Genomic DNA, 24,792 nt, shown 5'->3' on the forward strand with positions numbered 1-24,792 from the left:
AAAAACTAGGTCACGGGTCACTTAGTGCGTTTTAAACATTGAGCATGTTGTCCGCTCTCTTATTCATGTAGTTTTCATCCAATCTTCACCAAACTTGGTCAGAAGTTGTATCTAGATGATGTCTAGGTCAAGTTTGAATATGGGTTATGCTGGGTCAAAAACTAGGTCACCGGGTCACTTAGTGCGTTTTAAACATTGACCATGGTGTCTGCTCTCTAATTGAAGTAGTTTTCATCCAATCTTCACCAAACTTGGTCAGATGTTGTATCTAGATGATGTCTAGGTCAAGTTTGAATATGGGTTATGCTGGGTCAAAAACTAGGTCACGGGGTCACTTAGTGCGTTTTAAACATTGACCATGGTGTCTGCTCTCTAATTGAAGTAGTTTTCATCCAATCTTCACCAAACTTGGTCAGATGTTGTATCTAGATGATGTCTAGGTCAAGTTCGAATATGGGTCATGTCGGGTCAAAAACTAGGTCACGGGGTCACTTAATGCGTTTTAAACATTGAGCATGTTGTCTGCTCTCTAATTGAAGTAGTTTTCATCCAATCTCCACCAAACTTGTTCAGAAGTTGTATCTAGATGATGTCTAGGCCAAGTTTGAATATGGACCATGCCAAATCAAAAACTAGGTCACGGGGTCACTTAGTGCGTTTTAAACATTGAGCATGTTGTCCGCTCTCTTATTGAAGTAGTTTTCATCCGATCTTCAACAATTTTTGTTCAGAAGTTGTATCTAGATGATGTCTAGGCCAAGTTTGAATATGGGCCATGCTGGGTCTAAAACTAGGTCACGGGGTCACTTAGTGCGTTTTAAACATTCAGCATGTTGTCCGCTCTCTAATTGAAGTAGTTTTCATCCAATCTTCACTAAGCTTGGTCAGAAGTTGTATCTAGATGATCTCTAGGCCAAGTTGAGACATGGGTTATGCTGGGTTAAAAACTAGTTCGAACATTGGTCATGGCAGGTTAAAAACTAGGTCAAGGGGTCACTTAGTGCATTTTAAGCATTGTGCATGGTCTCCGCTGTTTTTTGTGAACACAACATGCAAAATATTCTGTGTGAATGCGGCGGTGGGGGTATTCGTCACGTCTTTGACAGCTCTAGTTCTTTTTGATGCGGAAATTTGGGTACCATCGAAACTAAAATATCCTTAAAATCTTCTTGAAACATGAACCACCTGGAGATTTGATGTAGGTCATAAACTTGGATATTGATTATTTGTGCAACTGAAACTGTTTTTGAAGGGACTGCAATGGCTGATTGGTATAGGCATTCTTACTTTGCATGGCTTTGTACTATTGCCGTACGGTACAGGTTCAAATCCTAGTCACAACACATGAAAATCAATAATAGTTCCTTGCTCTTGTTATTTTTCTCAGTGGCTTGCAGCAATGAATTTCCAAGATAATGATCAAAGGTTGATAAATATTTTTCTCATAGAACGTATGATAAAATATTGCATTGATACATTAGTGAAAACTGATTATATTCCATGTTATACATTAATTGTAGGTCAGCTTTTGAGACTTATTAAGGATATTGGCGGCGTCCCAGTTATCAACTCAACAGAAGATACAGTTGTTGTGTGTGCAGACAGCATGTTGCATACTTCAAGTAAGCATTATAAAAACGCTTAAATGTTATTGTAGTAGCTGATGAATATTTAGTTTCAGTGCTGAAATAGAGCTTAGATGATTATTGTCTGTCCGTTGTTAAATAGCTTACGTACATCCTAGCAAATTTTGTCCATTTATGAAACTCACAACATTTCCAAGTCACTTACTAAACCACTTATATTGTACTACTCTGGTCTAGTTGAGAGCTTTTCCCTTCAAGTGTTATTATTCCCTATCAATTTGTTGTGTGTTTCCAGGTAAATTTAGTTGCATTGTGGAAGGAAAGATGGTATCATTGAAGGAACAGACAACCAATGTGGAAATTGTGTAAGATAGCGATGAATTATGTGTGAATAATGAACCGCTGAAAAAAGTAATAGTAGCAACATCAGGGTCAGCTAATGGGAAAGGCAGGTCACAGAAAGCCCAATGTTGCATATACTGCGAAAAGCTAGATTACAAGTTACATACTCACCTTGAGCAACAAAACTCCAATGAAATTGAAGTAGCTTAGATTCTCAACATGCCGAAGAGATCCAAAGAAAGGAAACGGGCGTGGGCGGTCATAACTGCCAAGGGTAATAATCTGCACAATACAAAAGTTAAAGAAAAAGGGGTGGGTATCCTAATACCTAAGTACAGACAGAGCAAAGAACAAGATAGAAAGAAATATCTGAGCTGTGAGTTCTGTAGGATGCTATTCGTTTTGACTGACCTATACAAACACCACGTGTCAGTAAGCCTGAAAAAGTAAAGAGCGATGCCCCAGTAAAGAATTCTTAACTGCTAGAAACATGTTCCTCTACTGAAAAAGCAGGAATACACAAACAATTTTACAAAAAGGTTATTGTAAACATAAGAGAGGACGAGATAGGCAACTGTGCCAAATCTGACAGTCTGATTTTACAATTTATTGAAAGAAGATTTGAAAAACATGAAAATCGGAAAATTCGTATTCCCATATTTCTTGTCGTATGCGCTAGTTGGCTAGAATGGCTATATCCATGAAAAAGAATTACCCGCATATAGACAATTTAACATAATGCATTCAGCCAATCATGTGGACCCCCCTTCTTTAAACAATAAAAAATGTTGCAGGGTTCGAAAAAAGAACCTGTTCTTATGCGTCACCATCTTACGTGGAAAAAATATTAAGTAGTTTTAAAAAAAATTGCCAAAATGCTTTGCACAAAAGCATCAGAGGCGGAAGATTGGGAGCAGGAAGAGAGAATGTCCCGATTTATAAAATGTTACGATATGACGAATATCATGAAAGAATTGTCTTTTTGGCTAAAGAATAATTGGCGATTGAAAGGTTTAATAAGCCAAAACTTCTACCCATCATTGAGGATGTTGTTAAGCTGAACACTTACATCCGAAATGAAGCCAGCATATTAAGATCCAGTGCACCAACTGATCTCAGTATGCCAGCTGATCTCAAAGAGAATTATACTTCACTTTGCAAAGTTTCCTTAGCAAAGGTAATACTTTTTAACCGAAAGAGATCCGGAGAGGCGGAAAGACTAAAAACGGAAGATTTCATAACAGGGTCTGTTAATGACGTTGTGGATAAAGATATATCACAAACATTAAGGAAATTTGAAAGGCATTTGTGTAAATATCATTATAGGATAGAGACGCAGGAAAAAAGTCTCAAACAAGGCAGGCGAGTATCAATCCTCTTAACAAAAGAGATGAAGGAAAACCTGGACACACTTCTTAGATTGCAGTCTAAGCTTCAAATAGAGTCTAAGTACATTTTCATGAGACCAAGTTGAAGAAAGCCATACAGAGGCAATGATGTACTGAAAGAGGTGACTGAGAAAGCAAAGGTCACACATGCTTCACGAATAACTTCAACAAGTTTACGCAAACAACTGGCAAATTCAAATTTTAAATCTTACAGAGAGCAGCCAAGACCTACTAGCCACATTTATGGGTCACAATATACGTACACATAGGGAATACTATAGACTACCAGAAGGGACACTAGAAGTAGCAAAAGTTTCCAAGATCCTACATCAATTGAATACGGGAAAAATCACACAGACGGATGCTGCACAACTTCAAGGAAACCAAACTATAATTGGTATTTATTCTATTTATATTTAGATACTGTATGAACGCAAAGAAGGTCTCTTAATATTAACGTTGTTAATATGAGCATGAAAACTGGGAGTGCAAATATGAAGTTTCATATATATATATATATATATATATATATATATATATATAATATTATATTTAAAGAGTTCCATGCTTTGTATTAAAAGGATTTTAAAGTGTTATATTGTATGCTGCATATTTTGCTCATTTTACCATAATGCTGTTTTGCAGATGAAGAAACAACAGTGAGCGATGAGGAAGCTTCAAGTGATGAGGATGTTTAAGAATCAGATGACCAGCATGATGAAGAAAATAGAGAAGGTGTTCCTTCATCTAGCTCAAAACCTGCTGTGTCTGGGTTTCAACCTCAATATGGTAATGAAATATTTGAGTTCGTGTGGTAGCATTTATCTTAAAAACTTGATGAAACTTGTTCAGTATGTTGCATTGCCAATATTTAGTCCATGTTTGATTATTGAGTACACCGGTAAGAAATGGGCAATTAGATCAAATGTAATTTATTTTATTTAGATGCTGTATATGCTGTATATGTATTCACTGATATTTTTGACACTTTGTCCAGCTATTTTCTCTATTAACCATATTTAGGTCACTTGATAATTTTGGTCAGTTTGATATAGATTACAAAGTCAAGTTTTTAAACTGAAATTAATTGTTTGGATTGTTTATCCTATATTGACAAACAGTAATGAAACTGGATCAGAATATTTGCATTGACAGTATCTAGGTCAGTTTCAAATCTGTGTTGCCTAGACTAAAAAATAAGTTACTGGTGTGTGTGAATTAATTTTTGTTGCAAACAACATACTATTAGTTCATGACTGTGTTTCTCAGGTCATTGATATAAACCAAAATGATACCATTGTTTTGTTTTTTATATCTTAGGATATCAAGGAGCAGGGTATGACACGGATGATAATGATGATGGTATGGGTGATCCATATTGGATGTACAATAAAAGAAAGCATGGTAAGTTATTACAACTTTGTCCTACGTCCTACATAACATAGAGGATCTGTCATATTATTTTGAGTGCAACAACCCTCACAATTGATTCAAATACAATTCAATTATTGCTTTGTACCTGCACAAGAAATTCCTTTGTTTTACATTGTAATTAGCTAACCAGTTGTTTTACAAATTATGTGTTGTACTTTAATTTAAAACCTGAAGTACCTGGTCATTTACAAATAGAAAGCTGGGATTATCGCTGTTAAAACATATAATAATATTTTATGCACACATAAAAGATTTTATGTCATCGTACGACTTCTTAATTGTTTAATTGTCTGTTACCATTATAAATGTACTTGTTCAAGCCTTATATTTAATTACTTGTGTATAACCTCAGTGTGGGGTCACATGGGCTCTTTTGACCAATCAAATTCGGTCTTGGCCATTGTGGCCCTTTTGATCCTTCCAGACTTCCAGACGTGGTTATCCAGTCAGGTCAAAATTAACGATTACGCTCTAAGGCGATACTTTCAAGGATTGATTTTAATACGATATGATGCCGTTTCATTCTGTTTATGTGAAGGATTATCTCTCGTTGTACGAATACTTACACCAATGGTGTTATTCAGTGTGAAGTTTAAAGGGCCGTTGAACGAGACACATGCTTATTAGTGCCGTGTCATAAGAAGTCTACTGTAGGTTTCCAAGATGGCGGCGCCCAGAGTGGTATTAGCGCATATCGTCGGTCACTTTTTCATGATGCTTTTTACCCTTCAACTCGGGGTCAGCTACGCGTCTTCTACAATAGCCGAGATGCAGTTGTCGCTGTCACTGTATCGGTCATACTGATTCAGTTCAGAAAAGTATTTAAATATTGTTTTAACATTTGTGCCTGACTTTAAGTTCTGGCGGTTTAAATTACATTTTTTCTGCCTATTTAAGAATGATGATCAATTCAGGTGAGCTCTAAATATCTTGTATATTTATTTATTTTTGTCTTCGAAGAAGAGGGGGTTTATTGTTTTGCACATGTCGGTCCGTCCGTTCGTATGTCCGTCCGTCCACCAGATCGTTTCCCAAGATAACTTAAGAACGCTTACGCTTAGGATCATGAAACTTCAAAGGTACATTGATCATGACTGGCAGATGACCACTGTTGATTTTCAGGTCACTAGGTCAAAGGTCAAGGTCACAGTGACTCAAAATAGTAAAATGGTTTATGGATGATAACTCAAGAATTCTTAGGCCTAGGATCATGAAACTTCATAGGTACATTGATCATGACTAGCAGATGACCCCTATTGATTTTCAAGTCACTAGGTCAAAGGTCAAAGTCAGGGTGACTCGAACCAATAAAATGGTTTCCGGATGATAACTCAAGAACAATTATGCCTAGGATCATGAAACTTCATAGGTACATTGATCATGACTTGCAGATGACCCCTATAGATTTTCAGGTAACTAGGTCAAAGGTCAAGGTCACGGTGACTTGACACAGTAAAATTGTTTCTGGATGACAACTCAAGAAAGCTTACACCTAGGATCATGAAACTTCATAGGTACATTGATCATAACTTGCAGATGACCCCTTTAGATTGTCAGGTCACTAGGTCAAAGGTCAAGGTCACAGTGACTCAAACCAGTAAAATGGTTTCCAGATGATAACTCAAGTACGCTTATGCCTAAGATCATGAAACTTCATAGGTACATTGATCATGACTCGCAGATGACCCCTATTGATTTTGAGGTCACAAGGTCAAAGGTAAAGGTCACAGAGACAAAAAACGTATTCACACAATGGCTGCCACTACAACTGACAGCCCATATGGGGGGCATGCATGTTTTACAAACAGCCCTTGTCTTATAAAAAGTCTTGCTTTATTTTAAACCAACCCTTAATTTTATTTCCAACTGTTTGTACATCCAATTTGCAAGAGTATCCCTCACATCTATTTCAGAATGTGAATAAGTATTAAAATAATTAATATTTTGAGGGAAATAAAAAAAATTGCTGTGCCCTGCTCATTTTAGCTTCCCCCCAGCTTTCTCTCTGGACTGGTCAACACAATAAGTGTGACAACCATTCAAAAATGAGTTAAGCTCAGAGAAAACGAGTCTTACTCAATGTTCTTAAATTGTTCTCCCAGAGAAGCCTATGCAGTCTGCACAGGCTAATTAGGTACGATGCTTGAAATTTTAATGGTAATTTGTTTTGTTTAAAGAAAGTCTCCTCTTTAGAAAAACCCAGTTTAGGCAAAAAGTGTCTTCCCAGAGTTGATCACACTTAAAGTGCATGCATTAAGTCTAGTTTTCCCACAACAAGTCTAATATTATGATATCTTGCTATACAATGCTCACTTCAGTGGATCCTACCCCCTCTGTTGCCCGCAACTGTTCATACTGACGGTGGCAGACGCGCCAGGGGGATTGGCGCAGGCTACCTGTCAGTGTCCCAAGAACCACGTCCCTGTTGGGAAGAACAGCTGCAAGCCCAGCTGTGATGAGTAAGAAGAGTTCATGGGGTCACGTCAAAATAAATGAGTCTGATTCTGGAAAAATTGGCTAAAGCATGTGCGTTACGTGTTGTTCCAGGTTTGCCTGTGCAGAAGGTACAGAATAATCAGGGACAACACTATTTGCTTCTATTGTGATTTATTGAAGGAAGTCCCTTCTTATTGAAAATCAAGTTTAGGGGGAAAGTGTAGTCCAAGATTCGCCTATGCAAACTGAATATGATGATCTGGAATGATACTTAATGCACATGTATGAATCCCAGTTTTTTTAGAACAAGCCTAAGATGATATGGTTACCTAGATATCCATATGTAAGGTTAACTTGATGTCCATTTCTATGGTTAACAAGATGTCTGTTTATATGGTTTTGAGACGCCCATTTCTATGATAACAAGATGTCCATTTCTATTGTTGACAAGATGTCAGTTTCTATGGATACAACAAGATGTCTGTTTCTATAATTAACGAGATGTCCATTTCTTTGGTTAACAAAATGTCTGCTAAATGATAAAAAAGATGTCTGTTTCTATGGGTTAACAAGATCTCAGTTTCTATGGTTAACAAGATGTCATTCTCGTCGGTAACAGAAGCCAGTTCCTGTGCAAGCAATGCTCGAAGTGTATTCCCGGCTGGTGGCTGTGCGACAACAACCGGGACTGCGAAGATGGCTTGGACGAGATGGACGACGTGTCAGTGTGCGCAGCATACCCTTGCTCTCAACGGGGTCTATTTAAGTGTACCAGTGCCAAGAATGCGAGTGGTTGTGTCCGGCCCAGCTTTATTTGCGATGGAAACCCAGATTGTGATGATCGGTCTGACCAAAAGGAACTACAACTGCAGTATGTTGTTCTAAATGTCTTTCTTTATATACCTGATCGCCATGTTGTTAAAAAATGTAACGGAAAAAATAGAAAAATACCAAATCAGTTTATGTTTGTAAGGCTTTTAAATTTCATCAAATTAAATGATCATAATTCATAAATGAAACTGTATTTTCATTACGAGTCTATGTCATAAGTGTCATTTTGCTACCTGATGTACAATGTTCTTTTATCCTATTACCACATGAAAATCGATGGTATAACAATGATCGTATAAACTTTACCTTTATACTATTGCTATTTTTAGACCATGGTTTTCCGATCTCTATCTTAAGAACACTATATGTTTCAATGTGACGTCATAGCAAATGATGGCGTTGAAGTAAACAAACACTTCTGAGTCAACTTGGAAAACCAGCGCTGTTTCTTTGAATTTTGGAGTATTTTTACTCTTTTTGAACGATAAACGACCACAAAATAATAGGATAAATAGAATATAATGTTAGTTTTGGATAAAGATCAAGTTTATCATGCTCAGCACGAACCATGTTAGAGCTGGGCAAGCCTCGCGCTACATCCGTTCTAAGTCTCGCATGATAAACTTGATCTTTATCCAAAACTCACATAATGTTCGTTATTTATCATTTGGATTGGTGATAAAATGTTTGGAAAATGTCATTTTGACAACATTTTAACAAGTCTCTTTTGAAATATATTGAAATATATGCATGTTTAGTGTTAAAGTATTAACATTTCAAGTTATTTTCATATGAAAAGTAAACGATATTGACTTACAACTGCACTTTAAAAAATTATATGAATAATATAGTTTGCTTAAAATTTGTGCATTTGTGTATGAAAGTTTTGAGGTGAAGATGGTCACTTAGCTTATTCTGGGAAAACAGGATTTAATGCCTATGCGTTAAGTGTCACCGCAGATTACCCTGTGCAGTCTGCACAGGCTAAGCAGGAATAACACTTTCTGCTTTATGGGAAACAAAAATAAAGTTTAGGTGTAAAGTGTTGTCCCTGATAAGCCTGTGTTGACTGCATTTATTTGTTTAAAGGTAGTCAAAAAACCAGTCTGGCTGAAAGCCTAGTCCTGGATAAGCTTGTGCAGTCCGCACAGGCTGATCAGAGACAACACTATTGGCTTTTATGCGCTTCAAGAAAGTCTCTTCTTAGGAAAAAACTAGTTTATGCGGAAAGTGTCATCCCAGATTAGCCTGTGTGGACTGCACAGGCTTATCTGGAATGAGTCTGGGATGCCACTTTATGCATATGCATTAAACCCTGTTTTCACACAGCATGGCCCTATATAAATAATGGTTTGTGGATATTTTCAGCCACGTTCCCCTGTATGACGGGCCAGTACAAGTGTGCAGCAGACAAGTGTATCAGCAGTTTCAAGGTGTGTGACAGCAAGCAAGATTGGAGCAGATGAACTGAACTGCAGTAAGTTTATATAACACTGTCAGGGGTGTGATTTCTCATCTACAATATAGTGTTTGTATGCCCTCGGAAGGAATTATCGGGGGTATATTGTTTTTGGCCTGTCTGTTTTTCATTCTGTCTGCCTGTCATTCTGTCTGTCCGTCCATCCAAAAACTTTAACATTGGTCATAACTTTTGTAATATTGAAGTTAGCAACTCCATATTTGGCATGCATGTGTATCTCATGGAGCTGCACATTTTGAATGGTGAAAGGTCAAAGTCATCCTTCAAGATTGAAGGTCAAAATATATGGCTTCAAAGCGGCACAAAAGGGGGCATTGTGTTTCTGACCAACACATCTCATGTTTCAATACCAAAATTGTTCAAACTTACCTTTTTCCCCTTTCCCTCATAAGGAGCAAGGTAAAAATGGCTTTTGCAACCAGCGTAAAAGCAGAACAGCTTGCAAGTAACTCGCAAACTGTTCAGGTTTTATGCTGTTTGCTGCACATCAGTAGCTAAGGGTTTAAAATGAAGCCTTAGAAACTTTAATTTAGTAAGAAAGGTTTTTATAAGTGTAACTTTCAAATCTACTACAAATGCGTCAAAATACGTATTTAGGTGGTAAAGGGTTAACTGGATTTATTTTAAAATAAAGGATTTTAGTTGAAACCTATTTATTTGAATTCACATTAAAATCCTAAGGCTTATTGAAGTGCCAGAGTCTGGATTGAACCCTTGACCTCCCGGGCAGACACCACTATGCCATGGCAACCTTTAACTGCTGTTAGTTATTACACTGTCAGGTGATTGTTTTCTCATGTTTTGTGGGGTGGGGGTTGATTTCCTCTGCTATCAGCTGATTTTTTGTCACTGTTAATGTCAAATTCATTTTACAAAAAGTTATTAACTTTGCTGGACCTTGATGCAAATACAGAGTCTTGTTGAACCCTCTAAGCAGGGTATGGCATTTTCCTCAACTCAGGTAGTTCATAAATCACAACCCTGATTTTGTTTCAATGCCTGATTGTTTAACTTTACTGGATTGATTTAAAAGTGAAGAGATTTACTTATGTTTGGGTTTAACTTGTGGGGAAGTGTTTACTAGTTTGCAAATGTCCGTCAGCCTTTGTACGTCTCTCGCTATTTCACTGATTTTCACCAAACATTTAAATAGGGGGATAACAATTCCAAATAAAATTGAAGTCTAAATTCAAATAATTTTTTGTCCAAACAAGTACAGGTGTGTCTAGCAATATTCTGAGAATAAAAAGTGTTTTCAATATACAGTCAATCTTGTGCTTGCGACCACTTGAATTAAGCGACTTTTGTCTTATGCGACCACTTTAAATCCCGCCCGAGCGTTTTAACTATATTTTCATATTGTATTAAGCGACTTTTGTCTTACGCGACCAGGGACCGCTGATTTTAGTGTTTTTTGATGCCCAAGTCTTGAATTAAGCGACCGAGTTATGTAAAAGTGGTTAATCTGTTGACTGTTCAGGGACAAATCAGTGCTAATTGCTTATCTAAGCAGATAACATGAACGATTAAATCTTTGTTTTGATTTCACACCAGCCATTTTCCTTTGTCTATATGACCGGTTCTGACCGGTGTAAATGCTGACTGCGTATCAATTTTTGGTGTCGCATAATACATTGAGGTATTGCCAACAGTCTACGGGTTAAAGAGTTTATTATGTGGGACCTTACGTGACAAATTTGACGCGACAAACATTTTCACAGTGTTCTCGAGAGGTATAAAAATAAACTATTAATCGGTAACATGTAGCAAATTCTGGTCATTAAAAAAATGTTATTGTTATTATGCTAATAACATTGTGTTAGCAAATTTTCCAATTGGGCGTGTTTGTTTAGTTTTCAATCAAGGTGTTTTATTTATTTCCCTAAGTACCATAATCGAGTCAGACATATATAAGCTTACATGTAGAAATTAAAATGTCTAAACCAAAAGTATTAACGTTAAATGAGAAAATTCGGGTATTGGAAGTGTGGAAGAGTAAAAGTGCACGTAAATTTAATTGCAAATGAGTTTGGAGTCTGAAAAACCCATTCTCTGTGCAAACTATTTACATTGTATTTAGAATTAGAGAGAACAAATACAACTTATTTTAAATAAAAAGTTGTTTTATTTATTTTATTTATATCAAGATTTGTTTGATTACAAAAGCTGAAATCGCTGTGTCAAAAGGAGATAAGCCTATATCTGGATTTAAAATCAAAGGTCCGCATTCATCCCAAATGGCCTATTTTTATTTAAAGACCATTTTATTAAGAGACCACTTTTGGTTACTCCCTTAAGTGGTCTCCAAATACAAGATTGACTGTAGTATGTACACTGATGTTCAACTTATATGGCTGAGTAAGAAAATAAAGTGGATGTAATTTATTTGAACAAAACAAGTATTTTTCGTGTATTGAAACCTTAAATTTGACATTTGTGGCAGTAATTTTGGAGAAATGAAAACTGTTTGAGATTCGAAATTTATCCCCAAGTTTGACCCAAAAAACCTACTGCAATCATCAATAAAGAGATAACCTAAAGTTGATTCTCTTCACCTACTTGTTGGTTGCAGCATTCAATATCTATGGTGATGGCTCTAACTGCAGACATTTGATACTTAATTTGTATTTTACTTTGCTATAAAAGAGGAATGTCTTTCAGCTCAGTTTCTTAATTCTTCCATACCTTAACTATGGAATATCACATTATCGCCCTCACTCTCAGGATAAAGTCTCACTCAAAACTATAGAAAAACTACAGTGACCACCAAATTGAGCATGATGATCAAGTAAAGTCATCTAAAAAAATTTGAAAACACTTTAAAAAGTTGAGTCAGAATATTGATCTAAGTATACATTCTTATTCTTGTTTACAGCAAAAGAGGAGTGCCTGTCGACCCAGTACTGTTGTAACTTGACCGGTAACTGTATTCCCTATCTTTGGCAATGCAACGGCGACTACGACTGCGCGCAACAGGAAGATGTGAAGGACTGCAACAAGCGAGCGTGCAAGGAAAACTACAAGAAGTGTAACAAGACCAGTAAGAAATCGTTTCAAAGAGTTTTCACTTTTTGCACAGAGACTGTATGGAAAATTACAGGAAATGTTTCAAGGAAATTATTTTGTATTTAAGTTAAATATTCTTCTTATATTATCTAATATATGCTGCTTTTTCTAATCCCCCTTGACAATTGTAAAAACAGGGTCATAAGTGGTCAAAACCTTGTTGCTAGGTCAAATGAAAGAATTAGATTGTGAACACTTTAGAGGCCACACTTATTGCCCAAACCTCATTAAACTTGTTGAGAGCATTTGTGCATATGATACACAAACACTTGATTAATACGGGTAAAAAAGCTTCTGAACAAACACTGCAGAGCCGTGTTTATTTACCCCCACCAAAGGTGGAGGAATATAGAATTGGCTTTGTCCGTCTGTCTGTCAGTCCATCTCTCCGTCTGTCCGTCAGTCTGTCCGTCCGTCTGTACCAATTTTTATATCTCAGAATCTATATAAGATATCAACATGAAACGTCATAGATGTATACATATACAATGTAGGGAAGTTCCATGCACAAGAACCATAACCCTACACTTTCTTTAATAAGAGTTATTTTTTGTCTGATGTAACTATTGAGGGCTCTATCTCATATACCATGCAAGACTTAAACATGAAACTTCATGGGTGTTTGATATACATTAGAAGAAGTGCTATGCTTTCAAACCATAACCCTTCACTTTCTTAAAGAAGAGTTATTGCCCTTTGTTGTTTTGTATGAAGGAACTTTTCAGGGCTATATCTCAGATATAATACAACATTTCAACATGAAACTTTATAGGTGCATTGAAAACAATTGGAAGAAGTGACATGCATAAGAACCATAGCCCTACACCTTCTAAACTCTTCTAAAGAGTTATTGCCCATAGTCAAGAATCTAGGTCAAAGGGTATTAAAAACTAGGTCACTGGGTCAAATCAGCTATAAACCTTATTGCTCGATCATAATGGAACTGTTGTAGTAATATCTTGGCCGAGTACTTAACAAAATGATTATATAAACATCACAAAAGCTGAACAAAACTATGAGTCTCAAGTGAGCGACCTTAGGCCTTTAAACCTCTTGAAAAACGCTTAAAATGAAATTTAAAGGAATAACCTTTGATTCATACATTACGGAGTAATTTGCCCTTCATTAAAATTAATTTCGAATTATTTTTGCAGACAAACGTCAAGACTAAAGCTTATCTTACATTCGAGTGGCAATTTTGCTTAAAGAAACTCAAAGAGTATAATATTTAATAATGATTGACATGTATTGATTTTGTTTTTCAGACAAGTGCATACCTGAGGCCTGGTTCTGTGATGGAGAGAATGACTGTGGGGAAGGCGATACTTCTGATGAAGGGGAACTTTGCCGTAAGTATTGACCTTGACCTTGTAGAAATTATTGACCTTGGCCTTGCAGAAGGTATTTACCTTGGCCTTGCAGAAAGTTTTGACCTTGACCTTGCAGAAAGTGTTGGTCTTGACCTTGCAGTATGTATTGACCTTGCCATTGCAGTAAGTATTGACCTTGGCCTTTCAGAAAGTATTGACCTTGCAGAAGGTATTGACCTTTACCTTGCAGTAATTATAGACCTTGACAGTAAGTATTCCCCGTGACATTTCAGTTAAGTATTGACCTTTATATTGCAGTATTAACCTTGACATTGCAGTAAATATTGACCTTGACATTTCAGTAAGTATTCCCCGTGACATTTCAGTTAAGTATTGACCTTTATATTGCAGTATAAACGTTGACATTGCAGTAAATATTGACCTTGACATTTCAGTAAGTATTCCCCGTGACATTTCAGTTAAGTATTGACCTTTATATTGCAGTATTAACCTTGACATTGCAGTAAATATTGACCTTGACATTTCAGTACCGGTAAGTATTCCCCGTGACATTTCAGTAAGTATTGACCTTGATATTGCAGTATTAACCTTGACATTGCAGTAAATATTGACCTTGACATTTCAGTAAGTATTAACCTTGAAATTTCAGTAAGTATTGACAGTGACATTGCAGAAAGTATTGACCTTGACATTGCAGTAAGTATTTAGCAAATATTGACTAGTGCTGGACTATTTATTCAATTTTTCAAGCTTCAAATTTTAGTCAAGTTCTCTGAATTAATTTTTTTCTTTTTAAATATTCTGACCTGTAATTTCTCTTCAGAATGTTTACGTTTATATTAAACAAAATGTTGGCCTCAATGCAAAATAGGCAAATACTGAGGATTGTTGTCTCCTACCAGTGAAACCGGAGGGGACTTATGGCTTGCACTCTGTCTGTCAGTCAGTCCGTCACACTTTTCTGGATCCTGCGATAACTTAAAAAGTTGTTTCTTTTTTTTTTTGATACTTGAAACATGGATAGATGGCAATATGGAGATTATGCACATCATTTCATTTTGTACCTACGTCAAAAATACTGGTTGGTATGGCAACAACAAAACATTACTGACAATGGTGGAGTTTCAATCTCTTGTTTTTAAATAGTTACATTCTTGAAAAAACAAAGCCAGTTTGATGTCAAGTGAAAGAACTCACTACATTATTGGGGTTTGTTATCCCCCACCATAGGCAGAGGGATATTGTTTTGGTGTTGTCCGTCCGTCTTTCCGTCCGTCTTTCCGTCTGTTCTTCCGCCCGTCCGGCACTTTTGTGTCTGGAACCATATCTTCGAAATGCTTTGGCGGATTTCGATGAAACTTGGTATGTGTATATATATAGATAAGAGGATAATGCACGCCTTATGGCATTGTACACCATTTGTTAATAACAGAGTTATGGCCCTTTGTATCATGGAAAAATGCTTTTTTGTGTCCGGAGCCATATCTTGGAAATGCTTTGGCGGATTTCATTGAAACTTGGTATGAGTATATATATGGATAAGAGGATGATGCACGCCAAATGGCATTGTACACCATTGGATAATAAAGGAGTTATGGCCCTTTGTATCTTGAAAAAATGCTTTTTCGAGTGTCAAATATAACACTTTTGTGTCCAGAAGCATATTAGCGGGGGATATCAATTCAACAAATGTGCTTGTTAAAAAGCATATAGGTCAGTTTTAAGACAAAAATGGGCTCTTGTAAATTATTCTGCCATATATGTATGAAGTCATTTTTGAAGGCCTTACCAACATCAACAAGGTGACTAACCCCCATAATATTGATTTCATGGCATAAACACGAAGAGATTTTTTTCAGTACAGCCGAAATCAATGCAAGGCTGTTTTGTTATAGGGCCTTTGAACCCTCAGTTTAAAAAAAAAAAAAATGAGTCACAAACTTTTCACATAGTGAAAAAATTTGTAGAAAGCTTTAAAAAAATTTGGACAGTTAAGTCGCACAATCTGAAAATTGTGAACATTTTAGTTGCAACTTCTTAAAATTTTGAAAAAAATAGCCATATTCTAAAATGAAAAAAAACACACTAATCCTGTGTCCTCTGCTTACAGATGAAAAGATGTGCTGTGCAGGCTACCTTCGCTGCTAAATTCATTTTTGCTCCACGGCTCCCTATCATATGTCCTCTGCTTACAATGCGTTGTCTGCTTACAGATGAAAAGACGTTTGGTGTGGACTACATTCGCTGCTTATTTTCATTTTTGCTATAGGGTCACTTATAATATGTCATCTGCTTACAGATGAAAAGACATGTGGTCCGGAAAACCTTCGCTGCAATAACGGACATTGTATTCCAAGGCCCTGGCAGTGTGATGGTGACCATGACTGTAGCGACAGGTCCGGTGAAAAGAATTGCCGTAAGTTGATCGTGGGAGCCTTGTTTTGGAAAAACTAGGCTAAATGCAAATACCTAAAGTGTCAACCCAGATTAGTCTGTGCAGTCCACACAAGCTAATCAGGGACAGCACTTTCTGCATAAACTTGATTTTAGATTAGAACATACTTCCTTTTAAAGAAAAATTCAATTAAAGCAGTAAAAGACTTGGACTTCACTTTAAGCATATGCATTTAGACCTGTATTCCCAGAACTAGGCTCTGTGGTATTTTTCATTAAATTATTTATAGCAAAAATCTGTTGGGATTGACACAACCATGCCGTAAGTTGACTGTTCAATGTTGTTGTTTTTGGAATGTGTGGTTAAGATATTAATAGTCAAACTCTGAAGAGCCAGACACGATCATGCTGTAGGTCGCCTGTTTAATGTTATATTGTGGAATTTTTTGGGTAAGATATTTATAGCATAAATAGACCAAATCAATGCCGTGTGGTGGCACGTAAAAGTCATGGGTATTTTTTTTAAATATAGATATTTATAGCTTAAATCTGATGGGAGCAAAACAACCAATAGATCATGAAACTGGAAATATCTTTATTTTCATTTAGATATCTAGTAGTTCATTTGTAAATGTTGGGTTTGAAGATAAAGGCTACTGATTCAACATTCATTCAACCTATCATTTCAGGTGTCAAGAATTGTACAGAAGGAGAATTCTCATGCAAAGATGGGAACCGATGCATTCCAATTTTTGCCCAATGCGACGGAAAATCAGACTGCTCGGACTATTCTGATGAAGAAAATTGCACTAATAGTAAATGTGCTGCTTTTGATGTTAATTGCATATTTGCATATTAGGTTATGTTGGGGTGTAGGTATTACGTTTTACAGAACATTTTGGGACAAAGTTATGGTGAATAATTATGTAATTATTTGCCCCTACCGGTTTCACGGATAGGACTTATGGTTTGCGCTCCATGTGTCAGTCTGTCTGTCAGTCCGTCACACTTTTCTGGATCCTGCGATAACTTTGAAAGTTCTTCATATTTTTTCATGAAACTTGAACTATAGACAGATGGTAATATGGAGTTTATGCACATCAGTTCATTTTGTTCCTATGTCAAGAATTCTGCTTGCTTTGGCAACAAATAAAAAAAAATAAAAAAATGTCTGACAATGGTGGAGCCGGTAGGGGACATATAATTCTTTGCAATAATCTTGTTCAAATACATTTTCATATACTTTCATTATTGTCAACATGGGGCCTTCACTTTTTCGGGGGAGGGGGGCATTTATTAGAGGTCAAAATCTTGGCATTGTTTGGTGTGTAGCATTGTTACCACACCACATCTTGCGTTGAAATTTTGGCCATTGCTATAAGGATCACTGATTTTTTATGGGTTAACTTTATTTTACAAAATATTTTGCAAATATTTTTGTTGATTTTGAGTGTTTATGTTACTTTAATAATTCGACTATGGCTCATTACACCAACACATCAGTCAAGGATTATTCATACGTACTTTTTTTCATGGAAACATTTATCAAACGAAATAAAGGAGGAGCATAGAGGGTGGTGTATATTAGGGTGAGGACGTTTACAATAGAATATATGGTTAATAAAATGTTTAAGTTTATTACCGGTTTCACCGAAGGGGACTTATGGTTTTTGCTCCGTCTGTCAGTCAGTAAGTCAGTCAGTCAGTAAGTCAGTCAGTCTGTCACACTTTTCTGGATCCTGCGATAACTTTTAAAGTTCTAAATATTTTTTCATGAAACTTGAAACTTGGATAGATGGCAATATGGACATTATGCACGTCATTTCATTTCGTTTCTATGTCAAAAATTCTGTTTGCTATGGCAACAAATATATACAAATAAAATACCGGTATCTGAAAATGGTGGAATTTCTTACAATGGTGGAGCTGGTATGGGACTTCTGTAGAGAATGTCTGTAATTCTATTAATTATCCCCCGTCATAGGCGAAGGGATATTGTTTTGGCGTTGTCTGTCCGTCTTTCTGTCCGTCTGGAAAATTAACACATGAGCCAAAGCCATGAAACTTGCCATAGTTGTTCTCAATCATCTGGGGGTGCTTCACACTCAACACCCATAATCATAGGGGCTAAGGTCAAGGTCACACATTGAGGTCAAAGGTCACAAATTTGATATATTGTTAATTATAAAGTCATTCCTTTACTATGCCATGAAACTTGTCATAGTTATTCTCAATCATCTGGGGGTGCTTCACATTCAACACCCATAATCCTAGGGGCTAAGGTCAAGGTCACACATTTAGGTTAAAGGGCGTTGTCCTTCCGTCCAGAAAACTTTTGTGTCCAGAAGCATATTGGCGGGGGATATCAATTCAACAAATTTGCTTGTTCCTTTTAAATCCTTTCCATGTCCCATCTTTTAGGAGCAAAATTAATAATCATAGATGGCAGTTTTCTTTGAGTCTTTAATGCAGCCATAACTTAAATATGAGCTGTGATCTAAGAATACAGGGCTTAATGCAGTCCACTCGGGCTAATAAGGGACATTTCTTTCCTCTTATAATTAAACAAAAAAAATCTCTTCTAAACAAAAATCCAGTCTTTGCTGCAAGTGTCGTCTCAAATAAGCCTGAACAGACTGCGCAGTCTAATCTGGGATGACACTTTACTCACATGCATTAAGACCCGTTTTCCCAGAGGCTGTCATATGGTTGTTTCAACATTGGTTCTGATTTGTTACTTTCCAGATGCAAACTGCAGTCAGGATCAGTTCATGTGCAAGGGGTCAGGCTTGTGTATCCCACACTCTTGGCGGCGCGACGGGGAGAAGGATTGTGCGGACGGGAGTGACGAGAAATCATGCGAGAGACAGGGAACGTTTGTTGATGTTTAACTGGTTTAACCAGTGTTTTCCTGAAAAATATTAGTAGACAGTCTAATTTTTTAAGCAGCCAGCAACTAGGAAATAAAACAGGTGTATTTGAACCATTTCCATTGATATTTAAGGGAAAAGTAGCGGAAAAATTCCTGGGTGCTTCTGGAGAACACTGGTTTAACCCTTTTCCACTCGGAAGCAAATAGCCTACAAGTTATTCGCAGTCGGTTCAGGTTTTTATGATTTTTGCTGCTCATAATTATCTTAGGGTTGGAAATAAAGGCTTTAAAACTTGAATTTAGTAACACAGGTCTTATGTTTAATTGGTGCATTTTCTAATTGACTTCAATTGTATCACATGCAAGTGTTAAAACTTTGACTGATATGTAGGGTCTGACAATATAGGAATAATATATGTTTTCGAGGGCATGATCATCTGCGGGCGCTCAGAAAATCCGTTCCTGCCTGGGTGCGCAACACGAGGGCAGGAACGGATTTTGAGAGCGCCAGCAGCTGATCATTTCCGAGAAAACATGTATTTTCGCTATTATTGCATAAACAAATCACACATACCAAAATAGATTAAAATAACATTGAAAACAATATCTCTTGTTCATTCGACATAGACAAAATAATTTGATTATTTCAATACAGTTCAAGGTTGTGTTTTACATATGCCTCACTCGGTCGTCATCCGATATGACGAGGCTTTACCTCGGATACGCAGTTTTCGATTTAAAATGTGTTTAAACAGTGGATTAATGCATAGTTGAAATTCAGCCGCGCAAAGTAAGAAATGAGGAATTATTTTGGAATTTAAAACAGGAACGTGAAAGGTACATAAACACTTACATTTACAGCATAGTCTTTGAAAGTGTTGAGTAAATAACCTTAACTTAATTGACTTTGCCAATAAAATAAAGCTGTTGTCAAGAGAGTGCAGATGGTATAATTTGAAAAGTGGATTGAAATAGTCATTGCCATTATTCCTGCATGCATGAAGAAACTGGTGCTTATTCAGTTCCCCATTTATGCTTGGAAAGTCGTCGAAGGCTGGAGAAGGGAAGTAACTGCGCGTGGACCAGATTATGGATATGAAAAACACATAACAGGGCTTGAACAGCGCTAAATCGCCTTGTTAATACACGATTTCTCCCGTTCAAGCCCTGCTTTTGCCAAGTTTCTGCACCCCGCCAGAGGGCATTATAGATAGAGTTTATGCAATAATGTATATATTTGCATACTTTATATTTGAACTCTAAGGTTAACGGGGCTTTATGCAATGTGCATAAAGTGTCTGCACAAGCTAATCAGGGAAGACACATTCTGCTTTAATTTTTGTTAAAAGGAATTCTCTTCTTAGCAATAATCCAGTTTATGTGTAAAGTGTACATCCTCCCAGACTAGCTTGTGCAAAATGCTTACTTTTGGGTCAAAAAAATGTGCATGCCTTTTAAATTTGGTGTTTATTTATAATATCATATAAAGTCCTTATCATTTATTTGTTGAAAGCCCATTTTAAAGAGTTGTCCCCCATGAGAAGGTGGGAGGGCTTTCTAATCGGCTTGGGAAATATTTGTCTGGGGCCGTATTCCAGTAGCTTCGTAAGTTAAAAAATAACTAAAGTTGAAATATTGCGCAATATTTTTTCTTATCTCCGCCATTTTTTCTTTAAGCATAAGATTTCACTTAAGTTAAACTCTGGTAGCTTCATAAACTTAATAAATTTCTTTACTCTGTGTATTTTTTCTCATATATTTAAAATTAAGTTAACTTCCTTTAACTCTTAAAGGAATTTCTTAAAGAGAAATACTAAGCGTCTCATGTTTTGTTTTTGACATTTCAAATTTACCGTAAATCTACAAATATTATACGCACTTTTTTACCTGCCGATTTCTTCTTTAAGTAGGGGGTGCGTATAATATAAGAGTTAAGAGCAGAACACAATTTTTCCTGTGCAAATTTTCAACTTAATCGTTGTTATTCACTTTGCGGCAGCCATTTTGAACTACACCATTACATCAAAGGGGTGCAACTGGGCTTGCGCTGTCGTTTGCCATTTGAGTCATTTGCGAAAATATTGAGAATTTGGCTCAATAAAAATCTTGTTTGTGAAAAATGCCAAAATCTAGTAAAATTTCATTGAAAACATCCGCCATTTATATCGGACTGGTTTTCTATATTTGTCTTTTTGTTTTAATGAAAGTGTTCGCAATTCGAACAGTAAACGAAACCCGGTCTGTACCCGATTATGAGACATCTCTTGACCTTATTGTTATTGAAGTGCGCATGGTAGCTGGCCAATCAGCATTGAGCTCGCTTACACATGAAATGACGTTGTCGAATGAAACGTGAGAACGGGATGAGCTATCGAATAATATTGGGTCATCCTTGCGCAGACACTGTATACTTTGAATACACAGTTAATATAATTGTCTGCCTACAAAATAGCGACTGGAAGCTAAGTCGTATAAAAAGATTAGCAAATGAAAAAAAACAACTGACAATACCCGTAAATAAATATTTCTTAGCTGACCACTATTTATCTTTCTACCGCATATTTACCATATCTGAAGTAAAGAGTGGTAATTAAATAATAAGTTTTATGATGCTAATAGAGTCTATTACACCTGTCTGCCGATTGCCAAATTAAATTGAAAGGTGATAATTAATTATTTTGTCTTTTACTCCCAAAATAGCCTTATTGACAGCAGCGTATTTTAATTAACTAGATCATCAAAAACACGAGCGGTTTAATTGTATTTTAAGTGATATTAAAGTATCGAGTTTATAACTCGAAAAAAGAAAAAGTAATTCATCTAGACAACTATAAAATGTAAGTAACCATTTTGTCTTCTTATTACTTTATTATAATTATAATTATTATCGTCCCGAATATTGTCAAATTGAATTAAATGTGAAAACAAAAAACAGCGTCTCTGATTCTTTCTTTTGTAATTACTAGTATGACTGCTTGACCTGGATGTCAGCAAGGGGCCCGTGTGTTATTGGTTACAATCAATGGTAATATAAACAATAGACAGAGATATTTATTATGCAACTGTCATAACAACAGCACTATAACACATCCCGATCAATATACCAGGGTAACAGATAGTTGACAACACCAAATTGATTTGCTATTTTCACAGCACAAAAATATATTTACACATTTTTTAGGAAATGGCCGATTTCGGACACTGATTTTTTTAGTGCGTTTTTTACTCGGATTTTCAATTTTTACCGATAAATTTTGACAAAACTTGGGGGTGCGTATTATGCACGAGGGCGTATTATATTCGTGGATTTACGGTAACTTAAGAAATTTATTTAAGAAATTTCTTAACTTAGGTGAAAACTTAAGAAGCTACTGGAATACGGCCCCTGTGGTTCCATGGTCCAAGGGCAAAGTCAGATTTCAAGGTCAAATGTCACATTAAGGTCATATGTACCTGAAGCTTTATCGTGAACGTACATTTGTCGAGCATAAATGGAATTTCATACAAGTTGCCATTTGTTGTCAGTATTGTGAGACAGAATGGCATGCGCAAGAACCAAGTCAATAGGTCTAAGATCTATCAAGGTCACAATTTACTCTTTCCCACTTAGAAGCAAAGTGAAAATGGTTATGTTCAAACAGCATAAAACCAGAATAGCCTGCGAGAAACTCGCAGTCTGTTCAGATTTTATCTGTGCGCTGCGCATCAGTATATAACAGTTGGAAATGAAGCCTTTAAAACTATGATCTAGTAAGTAAGGTCTTTAATTAAAAGTAACTTTCTAAATTCTAAATGACTACAAATGTGTAAAAATAGGAATTTAAGTGGTAAAGGGTTGAAGTTCAAAGGTCCAAAGTAGGACCAGGAGGATATTCTTGTCACCGGCTATTCTGGGACAACACTTTGCCTTAACTGTAGATTTGCAAATCTATAATTCTGTTTATCTCCACCCAGGTATATGTCGAGCCTGGGAGCACAACTGCGATGCCATGTGCATATCATCCCTGTGGCTGTGTGATAGAGAGAAGGACTGCACAGATGGCAAAGATGAGACGCATTGTGGTAAGAAAGGGTTTGTTTTTAGCTCACCAGAGCACAATGTGCTCATGACAAGCTTTTTTTTTGTCCATCGTGCATCATCCGTAGCGCCTTGTCAACTGTACACAGTTTCCTTGTTAGCACTTTATGGACTCCACTTATTTTGTCAATTCTTCATGAAACTTGTTCAGAACATTGGTCCCAATGATATCTTGGCTGAGTTCAATGTTTGATCATGCGAGGTCAAACACTAGGTCACAACTGCAATGCAGTGTGTTTATCATACCTTTGGTTGTGTGATGGAGAGAAAGATTGCCCTGATGGGGAACTGGAAAATCACTGTGGTAAGAATGGGGTTGTTGCTTAGTATTATACATGGTCTGCTTATCAGATTTCAAAAGGAGTCACAAACAATATGTAAGGGACCGCTTACTTCTATGTCACTTCAGATAGCAACTTGATATTTGGAATGCATGTGTATCTCATGGAGTTGCACATTTTGAGTGGTGAAAGGTCAAGGTTATCATTCAAGGTCAAAGGTCAGATATATGGCTTCAAAGCTGCGCAGAAGGGGGCATTGTGTTTCGGACAAACACATCTCTTTTTTAATTTTAACTTCAACCTGGGCTTATACTTTATTAATAGTTACGACACATTTTTATTATCAGTTTAGCTGGGTTTTCCACTGTCACAATAACAGATGTTATCACGTTTTTGCAAAAAAACGATAAAAAACCGTTTCATTTCGGTCCATATTACCATACCTCATTTATATGGTCAACGGGTTTATTCTAAAATTCTTGTGATGTGTTTTGTTGTGCTTTTGTTGTTAATGTTTGCTTTATGGCAATTATTTGGTTAACTATTATAAAACTTATTGTTTCATTAACATATCTCTGTTAAGTCTGTAACTACTAAAACTATTTGTAATTTTATCAGTAGAAAAGGCTTCATATTCATATATATATATTATTTGTATGTGGTATGTTGTGTCTTATAGTCACACTGTAATTTTAGCCTTAAAGTTTAGTCTTGTAGTCACATCTGGTCAGTCTATTTGTGACTTGTAGTCACAATAGTTCAAATAAGGTAATACCCAAAGAGTGTCCGTAAAGGTGACAGGTGACCGGTAGCTGCGGAATCCAAGAGCCTGAGCCAGAGTACACAAATATCCTTTCTTTTATCATTTCAGTTAATGATAAACTGTGTCTTTATGTTGCCAAAAATTTGCTCAAGTTTCTTTCAACATTTTTAGCTCACCTGATTGATGTGTCTCATGATTATTATATCTCAATTCTATTTCAATTTAATCTTTGCAAACTTGCATACATACTAAATTATGAAAAATGCAATGAATAAAGTGCAAACATGTACAAATGTAATAATGAGAGAGTAAGTAAAAAAATCCCCCAAAAAGGGAAACGCCGCAAAAATTCCCCCTCCTAAGGGCTGCGGACCCCTTCCCCCAAAGTAGTGTGAGGGCTCTGCTTGTAAACACTCTAGAAGTCACATTTTATGTTCAATCTTCATGTAACTATGTCAAAATGTTTGTCTTCATGATATCTTGATTGAGTTCAAAAGTGGTTCCGGTCTG

At 36.4% G+C, this 24,792-nt stretch overlaps 1 protein-coding gene across 1 annotated transcript in view; it reads left to right on the forward strand.

The window, feature by feature from the left end:
* The first annotated feature begins 3,982 nt into the window (after positions 1-3,982).
* The window catches only part of LOC127871065 (low-density lipoprotein receptor-related protein 1-like), a 35,737-nt gene continuing 14,927 nt past the window's right edge, over positions 3,983-24,792 (forward strand). Inside the window, exons 1-9 of the mRNA XM_052413748.1 lie at positions 3,983-4,105; positions 5,648-5,664; positions 7,069-7,209; positions 9,386-9,450; positions 12,373-12,537; positions 13,829-13,912; positions 16,194-16,310; positions 16,978-17,103; positions 19,034-23,222. Of these exons, the coding sequence (XP_052269708.1) occupies positions 3,983-4,105; positions 5,648-5,664; positions 7,069-7,209; positions 9,386-9,450; positions 12,373-12,537; positions 13,829-13,912; positions 16,194-16,310; positions 16,978-17,103; positions 19,034-19,179 (984 nt within the window). The 3' untranslated portion in view covers positions 19,180-23,222. The remainder of the gene's footprint in view (positions 4,106-5,647; positions 5,665-7,068; positions 7,210-9,385; positions 9,451-12,372; positions 12,538-13,828; positions 13,913-16,193; positions 16,311-16,977; positions 17,104-19,033; positions 23,223-24,792) is intronic.

The sequence above is a fragment of the Dreissena polymorpha genome, chromosome 1 (assembly GCF_020536995.1).
Source record: "Dreissena polymorpha isolate Duluth1 chromosome 1, UMN_Dpol_1.0, whole genome shotgun sequence".
Lineage (NCBI taxonomy): Eukaryota > Metazoa > Mollusca > Bivalvia > Myida > Dreissenidae > Dreissena > Dreissena polymorpha.